Source organism: Poecile atricapillus, chromosome 1 (genome assembly GCF_030490865.1).
Source record: "Poecile atricapillus isolate bPoeAtr1 chromosome 1, bPoeAtr1.hap1, whole genome shotgun sequence".
NCBI classification, from domain to species: Eukaryota; Metazoa; Chordata; class Aves; order Passeriformes; family Paridae; genus Poecile; species Poecile atricapillus.
In genome coordinates, this window is record NC_081249.1 from 31327532 (window position 1) to 31340988 (window position 13457).

At 40.2% G+C, this 13457-nt stretch overlaps 2 protein-coding genes across 2 annotated transcripts; one reads left to right on the plus strand and one right to left on the minus strand.

Moving 5' to 3' along the window:
* Window positions 1-107: 107 nt before the first annotated feature.
* UNC50 (unc-50 inner nuclear membrane RNA binding protein) lies at window positions 108-9768 on the minus strand. Its single transcript, XM_058829771.1, has 6 exons — window positions 9638-9768; window positions 8638-8921; window positions 7656-7776; window positions 5655-5794; window positions 5477-5578; window positions 108-4953 (listed from the first exon to the last, which is right to left on the minus strand). Exons 2-6 carry the CDS (start codon window positions 8915-8917, stop codon window positions 4817-4819), a joined length of 780 nt encoding a protein of 259 aa, XP_058685754.1. The 5' UTR covers window positions 8918-8921; window positions 9638-9768; the 3' UTR covers window positions 108-4816.
* A 69-nt stretch (window positions 9769-9837) lies between these two features.
* LOC131574908 (cytochrome c oxidase assembly factor 5) lies at window positions 9838-12879 on the plus strand. Its single transcript, XM_058829772.1, has 3 exons — window positions 9838-9971; window positions 10375-10458; window positions 12572-12879. Exons 1-3 carry the CDS (start codon window positions 9870-9872, stop codon window positions 12611-12613), a joined length of 228 nt encoding a protein of 75 aa, XP_058685755.1. The 5' UTR covers window positions 9838-9869; the 3' UTR covers window positions 12614-12879.
* The last annotated feature ends 578 nt before the right edge of the window (window positions 12880-13457 follow it).

Sequence of the window (13457 nt, forward strand, 5' to 3'; positions counted from 1 at the left end):
AAATTCATTTTCTGTACTGAAGAAAATCATTCTCCAGCTTTGCTTTGGAGTGACAAGAGGCTACCTTTTATCACAAGAATGAACAGTAGATACATTTGTTTTACAGTGGTCTCCTTTCAAAAAGTTCTGTTATTGCAGTGTTTATTTTGGATACATTAATGAATAGTTACAGTTTATTTTATTCTTTTGCTTAAAACAAGGTCTTCGTTTGACTCCTTTATGGATCAGTATGGAAACTCGCACTAACCTTATAATTGGAACTGAATTTGGCCTCAAGTTAGTACCCTGCCTTTTCATTTCAAGGGAAACAACAGTGATCTTGAATCAGAAATTCGGTCAGGAACAGAAAGTGGTCTGGATTACAGTCAGAGTGGAACTGTCTGTTGCAGTACTAATGCTGCTGCTTTTCTTAAGAGTCCTTCTACTTAGGTGCTTATGTGTAAGGACTCATGCATGGGAAAAATTCAGTTAGTCAGAAATGGCCAGGAGAGAGGGAGGAATTCCTCCCTTTAATAGGAATGAAGTGCCTGATTGACATTGGAGGGAGGCATCCACACTGGCTTGGGTATTCTCAGTTGTGCTGTGAACCAGCCTTCTGGAACTGGCATCTCAAAAGCTGGCCAGCTTTCCCTGTGGAAAAAACTACACTCTGCTACCCCCAACACAGAATCATAGAATCACTTTACTTGGAAATGACCTTTATTGTCTTTGTGATCAGGGCAAAGATGCACAAAACCTGTTGCAGGTTCCCTGATCTAGGGCAGAGGTCTTGAATTTGTACTTCCCCAATAAAGTTCAGCTGATAGATTTGGGCTCCCTTTCCTGATAGGTTTGTCCTTACAAACCTTTAGGCAGGGGCCTAAAGCTGCCTCTCTAGCACTGCAAGCCCTCACCACTGGATTATAGTGTCAACCTGGATTATAGTGTCAACCTGTCTTCTGCCTTGTTGGAGAATTGTGCCATAGCTTTCACAATTCAGCAATATTCAAGTTGAAGAACTTAACTACTTCTACAGACTGTTGTCATTTTGATTTAGCTATGTTGTCTAGGAAAGACAAGATTTGTACACAGAGGTAAGACCTTTAGTTTAGACTGATTGGTGTAAGTTCAAGAAAAATTAGATACCGAGTGGACCTTGTTTACTTTTTCTGATTGCATCAGGTGGTGTAAATAAAATGTTACTTGGAAAGCTTGTGTTGCCCATAGACACTGAGGGCATAAGCTAAGCACTGGTCACACAAATGAAGATTATTCTTGGATTTAGGAATGTAGGTGACTAGGCTCTGAATCCTGTGTGACTCTAGCTTATTGTGGTGCTACAGCCCTGTTTGTTTCCTGTATAATGACCTGCCATCAAATTACCAACATGCAACGGCTTTTTATCACACATCAGCTAGCAAAGGTCTGAGAAAATATTCAGGTTTTCTTCTCAGCTGTGTCTGAATGAATGATGCAAGTTAATTAAACTAGGGTTGTTTATTATAATCCAGACTGCAGAAATACATTCGATATTGCGGTTTTTTCATATAATTAGTTTTGCTGACAGTGACCTTTTCCATTTTCTGTGAGTCCAGAAGTTTACTCGTACTATTTATGTAAGAAAGCTGTGTGCTTATTCTCAAAGCATCACTGTTCCTGACGTTTCACAGTAGTTAAGATGAATCACTGCTAATATATTTGAATACATAGAACCCGTACAGTGATTGCAAGATTGGTTAGTAGTATATTTAGTTTTCAAAAATGTTGAGAAAAAATTTATCTGAGACAACAAATTAAACTAGTGCGTGGTAAAATGTGGGATGCATTTTTATTACATTGTAGTAGCAGGAGTTGAAAATACTCTGGGCTGCTTGAATACTTTCAATGTTCCTGAGCTTATATGCTCTCTAGATAAATGTGCCACATTAATACAAATTTTATTTCAGATCCAGGTAAATTCAGAACTGCTGTAATCAGGTAGATTATTTCTGCAGACAACTATTTTGGGCTTTGTACCTTTAAATTCCAATCCCTAAGTCAGGCTAAAAGTGGTACAAGTCTCCTTCCTGGAAGTATGGTGAAGTAACAACACCTGGGCTATTTGGCTTATCAGCCTTTAGCTTGGGTACCCTTTGGGACTGGGTCTACACCAGTGGGCCAGTGTCTCCTGCACATCTCCATTGTAAGAACAGTCTTATCATAAGAGATCTTAAACAGCATCTTAAACCTATTACCTGTTTTGAGATTTTTTTCCTTCATGCATTCAATTTCAAGTAACTTTTGTTGTGACCTTAAAAATCCCCTCAAGGCTGCTGAATCTTAAGAGATATCCAATAATGGAAAGTGTTTTAAAAAAACCTGCACTATCCTATGCTCCTGTTAGCTCCTGAAGCTGTTAAAGCTTCAGAAGAGCAAACTTTTGTGAAACCAAAGGCATAGCCAGAAATCTTCATTATCTGGGCAAATGAACTTCTTATACTGGATGCCAAACAGACTGGCTGATGTGAACATTTGCTTTTCTGAGCTGTTAAGGATTACTTGGGACCAAGGAAACACAAGACTGTCAGTATAATCTTGCTTTGCTCATTCAGTGGGTCATCCTACTGAAAACTTTGTAAATAATGTGAAGAGGATGTGAAAATTAGAGTGTTTCTAAAGCACTGTATAAGGCTTTGAGCTTTTGCAGGCATCTCAACCGTGTGTTTTCATTGATAGAAAAAATTCCTATGGATATATTCATTTTTTCTGTACTTAAAGATGGCTTAGAAAAACTCAGATAGATGTGATTCATGGACCAAGAAAAGACCGGAGTCTTCTGTCATATCACTGCTTGTCTAGATGTTTCAAAGCAGTTTTTAAATACCTTGAGTCAGTTTAGAGCAAAGCAATTTATACTTTGCCTGTGTGAAACACAGTTCCGTGAACAAGCTGAAGTGTGATTAGTCTTTGGAAAAATTTGGAAACTGTGTACCAGTTTCCTTATTTTATTTTATTTTTTCCCACATACATTATAATTTCAGTAATCTTTGTATTTTGTTGGAAGTACTTGCTCCAGATGAAGTATCATAGTACTTTGTAGCTCGCCTCCAACTTGGAATATTCTTTTAGTCTCATGGTGGTAAAAGAAAAACGAAATCTTCCCAAACCTTGCTCCCCTAAAATGCATGAACCCAAGGTTCTATGTTTGTTCTTACTAGGAATGGTGTATTATGAAAAAGTTAGAATAAGTAACTCTAGCTAGAAAGGGGGGGAAAAAAAGTCATTGTGTTTTTAAATCATCTTTACAATCACCAGCATAAGGCTAAAAAGCTATTAAACAACTGGTGTTTTCAGGCTAGCATTGATTGCTGATGTAAAACACACAGCCCATGGAGACCTGGTGAATTAGTACTTGAGTATCACCTTCCTGACCTTAGTGGTCTCTGAAGGGTTTTGCTAAGTTATGCTGTAAACAGTGAACTGCTGAAAGTTAAAGTAGCTTAATTTTGAGAATGATGAAGCCTTCTTTCAAGGGAAAAAAATGTTGATCTCTCTAAAGGGAAGGTAAACAGGCCCCGTGTCCTTCAATGGTATCACACCACAGGGCACTAAATGTAAAGTATTTTTACTGTTGAACTGAAGTGGATGATCAGTGATGCTAGGATTCCTGTTAGGGAAAAGATGTACAGTTAGGCTGCAGCTGCCTGCAGGACGGGAGCTTGTGCTGTGAGCCAGGGAGGGACAGATCCTGACCGGAATCCTGCACTTTCCATGGATCAGTAGTTCAGTGCTTTCCTTGTTTAAAGGAGAATGTTGCTCAGCATCTGCTGAAAGGGAAACATGAATCTCTTCAAGCCTTAACAGTGGCTGAAACACACAGTACTGTAAGATGCACTGCCAGCATATTTGGTATTTTAAGATAAATTATAGTTTTACCTTAGAGATCAAATTCTAGTATTGAAATTGTCTTACTGTAACCAGTTTACTCTTGTGTTGTTTTGGAAACTGAATCCTAGTGCTCATGTTTCATGCTGAACACTGCATTGGAAAACTGTCAACTTCACTTTCCATAAGGTATTGTTTGTGATGGCCAGTTTTACTTCTGCCTTGTGGACTTTGCAGCTGCAGGCATTGCCATAAGCCCAACCCTGTAGCCAAACCGACTTGTACTTTCCTTCCATGTTCATGGACCTGCCACTCAGAATGGTGGATGTAGTAATACCCACTGGACTGCTAGAGATGGGGTTGAAAACTTGCTGCTATATTTGGAAACCTGATATGGGTCATGTTAATTGTGCCTTTCATCACTGTTACTTCTGTGTGCCAGACTTGTCCATGTATATTTGAAGTAGTCACTAAAGTAAATCTGTTCTCAAAACCTTTCATACAAGGAGAGGACAGATCTGTATCTAGAGACAGTTGTTGCTTTAGCATCGCAACACTATTAAGATCTGTACTTTCACACAGTCCCAAGGCAAGGTATTCCAATATTACTCTTCAAGAAAACTGCTTTTTGGTGTCACTTAAACCCCTCATAATGTAGAGCTTATGCCAGTCTGTGCAAAGTATCTGCAGTAAGAGTTATGCTACATAGACTTGTTGCAGTTAAATTTAAGCTACGGAAATGTACAAGTAACTTGTTTTTAGGAATGTACTGCAAAAGTATTTGAACAAAATTGCTAACATGTTTACTGTTGTAAATATTTTAATAAAAAAAGGACACTTCAAACTTTTTTACACAATTATCTACAATAAAGAAAAATTTACAACCATTTACAAAATGTTCTTAATTTTTTCCTTACTGTCAAAATGGCTACGGTAGAAACAAAATAAACATTGGATACACGAAGTCCTGGTTTTATTTCACTCTGTATTTATAAAAGGAACAAAGCATCTTGGTGAAGTTCCATCCACATGCTAATGAGATCAAGTAGAGCATGATGAGAAGTGCAAATGGATACAAAAGAATAGCTGTGTTCTTCAAAAAGGGCAATGCTGAAACAGAAGCAATATTGAAGCAAGTATAAAGTAGTGCTCTTCAAAAAAGGTGCTTCATGTAGAGTAGCCTTAGGGAAAGGCAGCAATAAAAAATAGTTCTGTTCTGCTGTCCTCATCAGACATCTCTGCCCTACTAGCCCTGTAGTTATTTCAAAATGCCTTGGGGAAATGCTTTACCTGAAACTGTGGTCTTAAACTCATTACAGAATTTTTATCTAATGCAAACATCTTCAGGTGGATTTACAGAGGAACAACAAAACTAAGTTGTGTTGCTACAGGTCTAATACAAGACGGGAATTTGGTGAGATGGAGAATATAAATTCTTTGGTTAAGATGGCCACCCAGCTGGAAACATGGACTGGTACATTTCTATCAAACTTCATTTACCACAAAGAAGGAATTACTTCAACATGCAGCTAAGCCTCTGCTTTACAAATAATACACTAAGATCAAATTAATAGCCTGAAAACATGCTCTTCTTTTCAGACAAACAAATACAAAAGAAGTTGATGTTACTCACCACTGTATCCTAGGAATGTCACGTAGATGTAATAGCCAATTGCAATCAGCCATAATGTATTCCCAACAAAATACCCAATGACAGAATCAGATATGATGACATCTGCAAGAGATAACTGCTCTCAGCTGTTTTGATAGTGCACCATTTTGAAGCAGAGAGCTCGAAGTATTCTACTTACAGTTGATGAAGAACAGCTGGATAAAATGCAGGATGACTAGAAGAGGGTAGAAAGCATTCAGATGTACATCAAAGGCATATCCCCACTCCACATCATAATCTCTGTTCTGCTGCTTCACTAAGTACTTATTTGAAATGAACCTACATGAAAAGATATTTGAGACTGTTGTTAATATGAATCTATAAAGCTGACAAAGCATAGGTTTGATGTAGTAAGTCATATGTGATCCCAACTCTCCACCACAAAGTTTCTGCTATCTGGGAATAAAAACATGCAAGAATCATGCAGACCAGACTATTGTTAAAGTGGTTTTGTTAAAATTATCATCACATTCCCTGCATGCTAAAGGCAGCTGAAATACCCTGCGGGTAATACAGAAACAAAACTTCTTTATAAAAAAGAGATGAGTGCTACAATTTATCAGTATGGTCACAAGCTCTGTGTACACACAGGGAGATGACTTCAGTGAAGTGCTTGTACAGGATCAGTACACCTCACATAGAGATGGTTTATTTAATCTCTACAGAACAGATGCACTACAAGGACAGGAGGAGGGCAGGAGAGTGCTCATAACATGTGCCCATTATTACTGAAAAGATGTGCAAATGCAAAGTGCACTGCCCAGTGTTACAGGCTACTAAGTGAGCCTCAAGGCTCTTTCCTCCTGCTTAAGTTCTGCTGACATCAAAATATTTATCCCGTTTAGAAGAGGAACGGTAAGTCAAGACATGCTCACAAATAAGAGACCAGAGTTTTCATGGAAGCTTCCTCTGACCTACTCTTTGTGCCAAGGGGTGGGCACAAGGGGTGCCTCTGCATAGAGGCAGAGCCTGGGTGCAAGGCGAGGAGAGGTGAGGCAAGAAGGAGTTTAGACTCATTAGGAATGGGGGGAGCTTTTGGGAAAAAAGGTGAGCCTGCACTGGAAGAAGGGACTTGAACCAAACTCAAGCCAGGTGACTGGTATCGAGGCCTGCAGGAAGCTGACTAAAAGGCAGAGGAAGATCAGCAGATGCTGAAGTCTTCCTGGCTTAGGAGACTGCATCCTGAAGCACAAATTGCTGGAGGATGGGGACAGGGAGCTCTATAAGCTCTTCCCCAAGAAATTTATGGGTTGTTCTCCCAGACAGGAGCATAGGTCAGGTGGACCTATCATCTATCAGCTATGTTTCTTTTATGTACGTCATTCTCAATTTTGCAATTACAAGCAGTAGTTCTTGAGACCACTGTCAGGATTTATCTCTTTTCCAATCATCATCACTTTAAGATGTCAGCTCCATCCCTAAGAACCCTTATGCCCTAAATGCCCTTGCTTTCTTAAGGTCCTTGTAAAATAAAAATTCTTTCTTTGGTGCCCTCCCCATGCTGCAGCATAGAACCTTCATTTCATGGTTCCCTCACTGCTGCAGCACACATCTATGGTCCTGATGAGGCCTGGATTGTAAAATGACCTGCTCCTGCCTCTCTACTTCTGCAAGGCTCTGGACAGTAGAGGATAAAACTGGCAGTGCCTACCAACAAAGCAAAAAGGTGCCAAGCACAAGACAGAATAGATGTTGCTGTAGTGGCACTAGCTACGATCTTCAGCGAGAAGCACAGGCCAAGTGTATATTGCCCTGCTTAAACAGAATCAACCTCAGGCTTACACTACTTGACTTTTCCATTCATTATTTTGATTGAACAGCTTTTTCTTTTTAATCACCTTTTTTTTTCTTTCTTCAATTCGGCATTACTGTTGAATGTTAACCAGCTTAAGAAAAAGAAAAAAGCTGGAATGTTCATCATACAGACCTTCTGACTATTTAACTTTGTAGGTAATAGTAAAGAAAGTGATGTATTCTTTTTTAAGGTATCATTTTGAAACAATTACTACAACAGCATAAAACCTACAGTCAATACTTGAGTGTAAGTTTACCCCAAACAAAGAACCAAGTGTCTCACAAACAGCAGAGGACCTTCTTTGTTTCCTGAATGCTGAACTCGGCTTCAGAAATCACTACTTACCACATCAGAGTTGCAATGAGGAGCCCAACGCCTACGCAGTCTATGAATACAACCCAAAGTAGCAGTTTTATTGTTTCAAAGAAGCCCATGTCCAACACAAATCCAAATCCTACAGTAGACACTGAAAGCAGAGAAAGATCATTAAAGTCAGCTGTGGAAACGAAAGCATGACATCTTTAACTGATAGGGTTTATTATGTATCCTGTTATGAAATCTCCAGTTTCTTTTTTTATTTTTCCCCCCAAGATTTTCACTCCAAGAGCTCAATTTTTTCCACCAAAAACTAGATATAATGCAATTTATTCATAATATAATATGAACACTCATCTGTACTTGGATCAAATTGTAGTGCTCCACCCAAACTATTTAAAAAAAATTCAGACAATGCTACAATAGAACATTATTTGTTTTATAAAAGCTCCTTGTTAACCCAAGCCATGTAATTCTATTTCAGCTGAGTTTTTCTTTTACAAACAGCAATATACTAATAGAAGTCCGCTGAGACAATACTGAATTTGCAGTTCAGTCATTTATATTAGCTACTTTTCTTACAGCTTGATTCTGCAATATACAGAATCTCACCAGGGCCTTTATAGTAAAAACAGTGTTTTATCCATAATATTTAAGTAAACCAAATATTCAGTATTTTTTAACAAAAACACTGCCATGTAGCATAGGGTTTTCTTACTGTCTGTAAAGTTACAGTGAACTATGCAGTTTAAAATGCAACAGTTTAAAATGCAAAAATGAGTTTCAACTGAGAGATCAATTCAAGACTATGGAGTACTACTTAAGCCTACTCCGATTTGTACTTCCCACCTTAACTTCAAAAAGGCTAAGCCTTTTTCTTTTGTTCTGTTTTATTAAAAGATCATCCATACAGATTGGTCCTTTTTTTGTGTGTGTTATTAGAAGGAAAATAAATGCTCATCCCTGAACTTTCCCTCCCTTTTCCTTATGCTGTCTGTTCTGCTGCACTCACCGCAGAGCCAGATACTGAGCAGCACTAGGAAAGCAGGATCATCTCTCGCCCATTGGTCCTTTGTCTGTTTTCTGTAGTGAAAGTTCCTGTAAACCCTCTGTGGTGAAGTGAACAGGTAAAGCATCTGCCAAAGCGCAAACTCGAAGTCCATCTGTCGGAAGTGGAAGAGCCTCCGGAGGTACTTGTAGCGTTTCGCTCCAGCTGTGTGCCTCGCAGCATCTCTGGGGCTCAGCACACCATTGCCCTGGCTCCCAGAATTAACCAATGTGGTTGGCAGCATCTTGCTAAAAAAATAATTTCAAAAGATGTATTTGATTTTGCACACAATACGGGGCACAAATGACACGATGCGGGCCACGGCTGCAATGCTGAAGTGACAAAAACTGAGCACAAACATAAACAATGACATTTGTTGGAGCAAGTCCAGAGGAGGCCATGGAGTTGGTAAGAGGGCTGGAGAATCTGCCTTATGACAGGCCGAGAAAGTTGGGGCAGTACAGCCTGAAGAAGAGAAGGTTGTGTGGAGACCTCCCGTATCTCCCAATATCTGAAGGGAGAAAACAGGGAAGCTGGGACACCTCATGAGGAACTGCAGAGATAGGACAAGGAATAAAAACAAACTGAAACAGGGGAAACTTAAGTTAGACACGAGGAACAAATTCTTTACTGTGGGGTGGGGGTGGGGGGGTAAGGCAGTGACACAGGCTGCCCGGAGAGGTTGTGGATGGCCCAACCCTGGCAGCGTTCAAGGCCAGGTTGGATGGGGCTTAGAACAACCTGGTCTAGTGGGAGGCATCCCTGCCCACGGCGTGGGGGTTGGAATCATATGATCTTTACGGTCTCTTCCAGCCCTTAACAGTGTAGGATTCCACAACTTAGCAGCGGCCCGGCCGCCGCTGCTGACGAACACCCGCCCCCCCTCAGCGGGGCCCGCGCTCAGCTCCGGGCCGGGCAGCGCCGCACCCCCCGAGCCCCGCCCGGCGCTGAGGGTCTCTCTCACCTGCTGGCCCGGCCCGCGGCGCGACCCCCGCCCCGCCCGGCACCGCCACTACGGCCGCCTCCCGCAGCCTTCCGGCACCGTCCGCGGCGCAGGCGCTCGGGATCCTTCCCGGAGCCGCCCCGTCCCTTCCTGCCCCCGCCGGAAGCGGCCGCAGCGCCCGGGATGGCGGCGGCGGCGGTCGGCGGTGGCCGCGGGGCGGGCGGCAGCGGGGTATAGCGCCGGGTTCGCCGCCATGCCCAAGTACTACGAGGATAAGGAAGAGGACGGGCGCGCCTGCAGCGGCGTGAGGGAGGACTTGCGGCAGTGCCTGATGGAGAGCCCCTGCGTCCTGCAGGTGAGTACCGCTGCACTTCATGGCCAGAGACCCGCAGGTCGCCCTTTTACGGCCTCTTACCGCTTGTTTGCAGCAGTTTAGGGAATTACAGCTCGGGAGGAGAGCGCAGGTCACCGTACCGAAGCGAAATCCCTAGCGAACTTTTCTGAAGTTGGAAGTAAGTGATCCTCAAAGGCCCCTTCCAACCCAGATTACTCAGTTGGCCGGAGCGTGGTGCTAATAACAGCAGGGTCGTGGGTCCCATCCCTATATTGGCCTTCCCTTAAGGGATGGACTGGATGATCCTTGCTTTCCACCTCAGAATATTCGGTGATTCAATTGTAGGATTCTGTGAAGTGTTTTGATGTCTCTTTGATGAGCTGCAGAAATCAAATTTTTAATCCTTTATTTTTTCATCTACTAGGAAAACAAAAGCCCTAAACAATGCTTGAGGGAAGGACACTGTAGGAGTTTGCAAGTGACATTCTTTGCATGCAAAAGATCAATGGTAAGTGTGGTGTGTTTTCTACTGATGGCCTGAATGTTTTCTGTACTTTCCCCTACTCTTTTAAGAAAAACATGGTATTTCAGTAAGGTGGGTGTCAAAAAGCAGAACAGCTGTTGCCTTTGAATCCTGATTAAACTATGGGTGTTGTACTTAGTTCTCATGAAGAAGAAGCCATAGAGTAGGAAAAATGGGAAAAACATATGTTTAAATTGGATTAGGCTTAGAATATCACAGGTAAGTGAGGCAGGTATTTTCACTATTGTTTTTACTAAAATTTTGGGTTAAAGATATTAGTAGATCAGGTAATTGTAAGATAAAACATTGACAAACTATCCTTTGCCTGTAAGGTCTTTGAAAAACATCTATACAGAGAACATTTAAATGAAGTGAAGTAAGACTTTCACTGTTGAAGCACAATCTTGCATTGAATTCACGCTGAGTCATTCATTTTCTTGTAGTACTAGACTTCATGATAAATAAGTTTGTTTTTTATATAATGAATTATCCCATATGGAAATGGCAAGTCATTTTAAAAAATGTAATTAGATAAAGTCTTCTATATTTTGATAGGAGTTCCTTGTCCAGAATTTTTTTGCTTGTGTTTCCATAGCATTTGAAACATATTTAAGATGTAGTAAAGATGGTATTAAAACTTTACAAACACGAGAAGTGCAGGGCTCATTTTTATTTTTATCTGATAAAGAGTGTTCAGCTGAAATGGTACTTTAAATTTTTCTTCCATTTTTTATTAGTTATAGCAGCTTTTTGTACCTCTTCTATATGAACCATATTAATTCATAAAGTGACAAATTATTATTTCTGTGTATAGGAAGATGTTGTATATTGAAAGTTTGAAATACCTATATAAAGCTGCAATGGCAAGATAAGTATCTCCAGGTGATGTGCCTGTATTTTTCTGTCTGTGGATTGTTAAGGGAGCCTGATGAGACTAAGTGCCTCCAGTCATGCAGGAAGAGGCCTGGCTCTTAAATGATTTTATTTAACTCTCCCAAGTTTTAAGGCTGATGAGTGAAGTTTCTTTTGTCTTGTTAATTCTGTAAAGTTCAATAATCGTGCTCAGTCAAACTTGTTATTGTTATAATAGTGAAATTTAAATAATGTCCAAAACCAAATTGGATGCTAAATACAGATATAATTTATGGAATGCTAAAATCATCAGGGTTTTGCCTAGATGCTGTTTTCTTTTCAAGGAAAGAGAAAGTCTTATCAGTGGAGTAACTTTAGTACACTTTAGATGTTCAAGTAGGGCCGAGGTTTAAAGTGAAAGCTACTTGGTTATTGGACAAGCTGTGTCATTGTGAGTCTAGCTCTTGACAAATTTTGCTGCAGTTCTGAATTCTGGAAGAAGGTTAGTTAATGGTGGTAAAAGAAACCTCCTCAGTCTAGTCAGAATATATCAGAATATAGCTGAGTTGCAATATGCCACTGCCATCTTCAAGACTGGCTATCTAAGTTCAGAAGAATTCTCCCAAGATTAAAGTATGTTTTTCTCCTGCATTGGGAAAGAACTTGGAGTTTAGCTTCTGTTAGTACTGTACTGTGGCTTTTATTTTAGCTTTACCATCATCTTTAGCCTTTCATTAAACACTTCTTCTCTAATTGCCAAAAATAAACTTTCAGAATAAACAAGATGAATATTGTTTCTGTTTTTACTGATCTATTTCTGTTTTTTCCACAAACTTTGTACATTTAAGTTATCCTTCTCCTCACAGACATTTGTAGTGACTCCCACTTCAAACAGATCTGAATTTTCCTCCTTCCGTTTATCAGTTATATTTGCAAATCTGATGTAAACAGATTTACACTACCTTGTTTTTCATGGGTTCCTTGCCATCCTACTATGCTGTTATGTCATTTATGTTGTTTATTTCAGAATACACAGGAAGCTTATCACATACTTTTAGTTTTGTGTGAGGTTTAAGATCATATAATGCCTCTTTTCATCTGAATCCTCTGTGGCAATATCACTAGTTTTCTTTTGCTTTATTCTGGCCTTCTGTTCTGATGTTACAAAGTGTCAAGGTAGCACAAACATTCTACATTACTTCTTTTGGAAAATACCTGCTCTTAACATATTGTCTTCAATTTTCAGTTGGATACCAGGGCAAGATTCAGAGGAAGGAAGGGATACTGAAATCCTCATCAAGAGACCTAGCCATGGGAATTTGGGGTTCATCAGAACTCTACACAAAACAGAGACTAAAGTAAGAAGATGCTGCATCCTTTCGTGCAGTGTTTTCCTAGAAGGTATCTACTCCTGAGTATTCTGACAGATTGACCTGAATGTGCATTTATATGTTGAAAAAGAAGGCAAGTCTAAAGCTGCAAATTCTGGCCAAAATGGGTACCTGTCATGTACTTGCAATAAAAATGTGAAATCCAGAACAAACTGCAGAAGTTATCATTCTGTTTTGAAGTGAAGTTGTCTTTTGTGACTTTGCTGTAAATTCTGATAATCTTTTACTATTTGAAATAATACAGGGTATGGAACTGGAAGTGCACTTGATTGTGTTGAGTGTTGAGGAAGAGTTTCCTTAGTAGATGAGTATCTCAGAGGGTTTCTCAGAATAGAGCTATTTTCAGAGATGAGGAGCTGACCAAGGCTGTAAAATGTGTGTACAAGCTGCTTCCTCTCCAGTAGATTTGTTACCCAATAAACCTGTAATAGATGGGAGCGGTGGTGTTTTTCAGTCCCACACTGGTAAGGAATTGGGATTTATGGGAGTAAAAGCATTAAATAATGCTTAAACCATGACTGTGGTCAATGTTAACTGGTTCTGTATAAGAACTGCTTTTCCAGAGGAACATTTCTTTTTTTCTTCCTTTAGTGTCCCTGCCTCTACAGGCCTTTAAGAAATAAATGCTGCTGTAACTCTTATACATGGAAACTGAAATAACTTCAGGCAATCTTATTAGAAGCAAGATGAGGAAATAGTGAGATGGGAGAGAGCCATAGTAACTTCTTTTTTTGGCTGAAG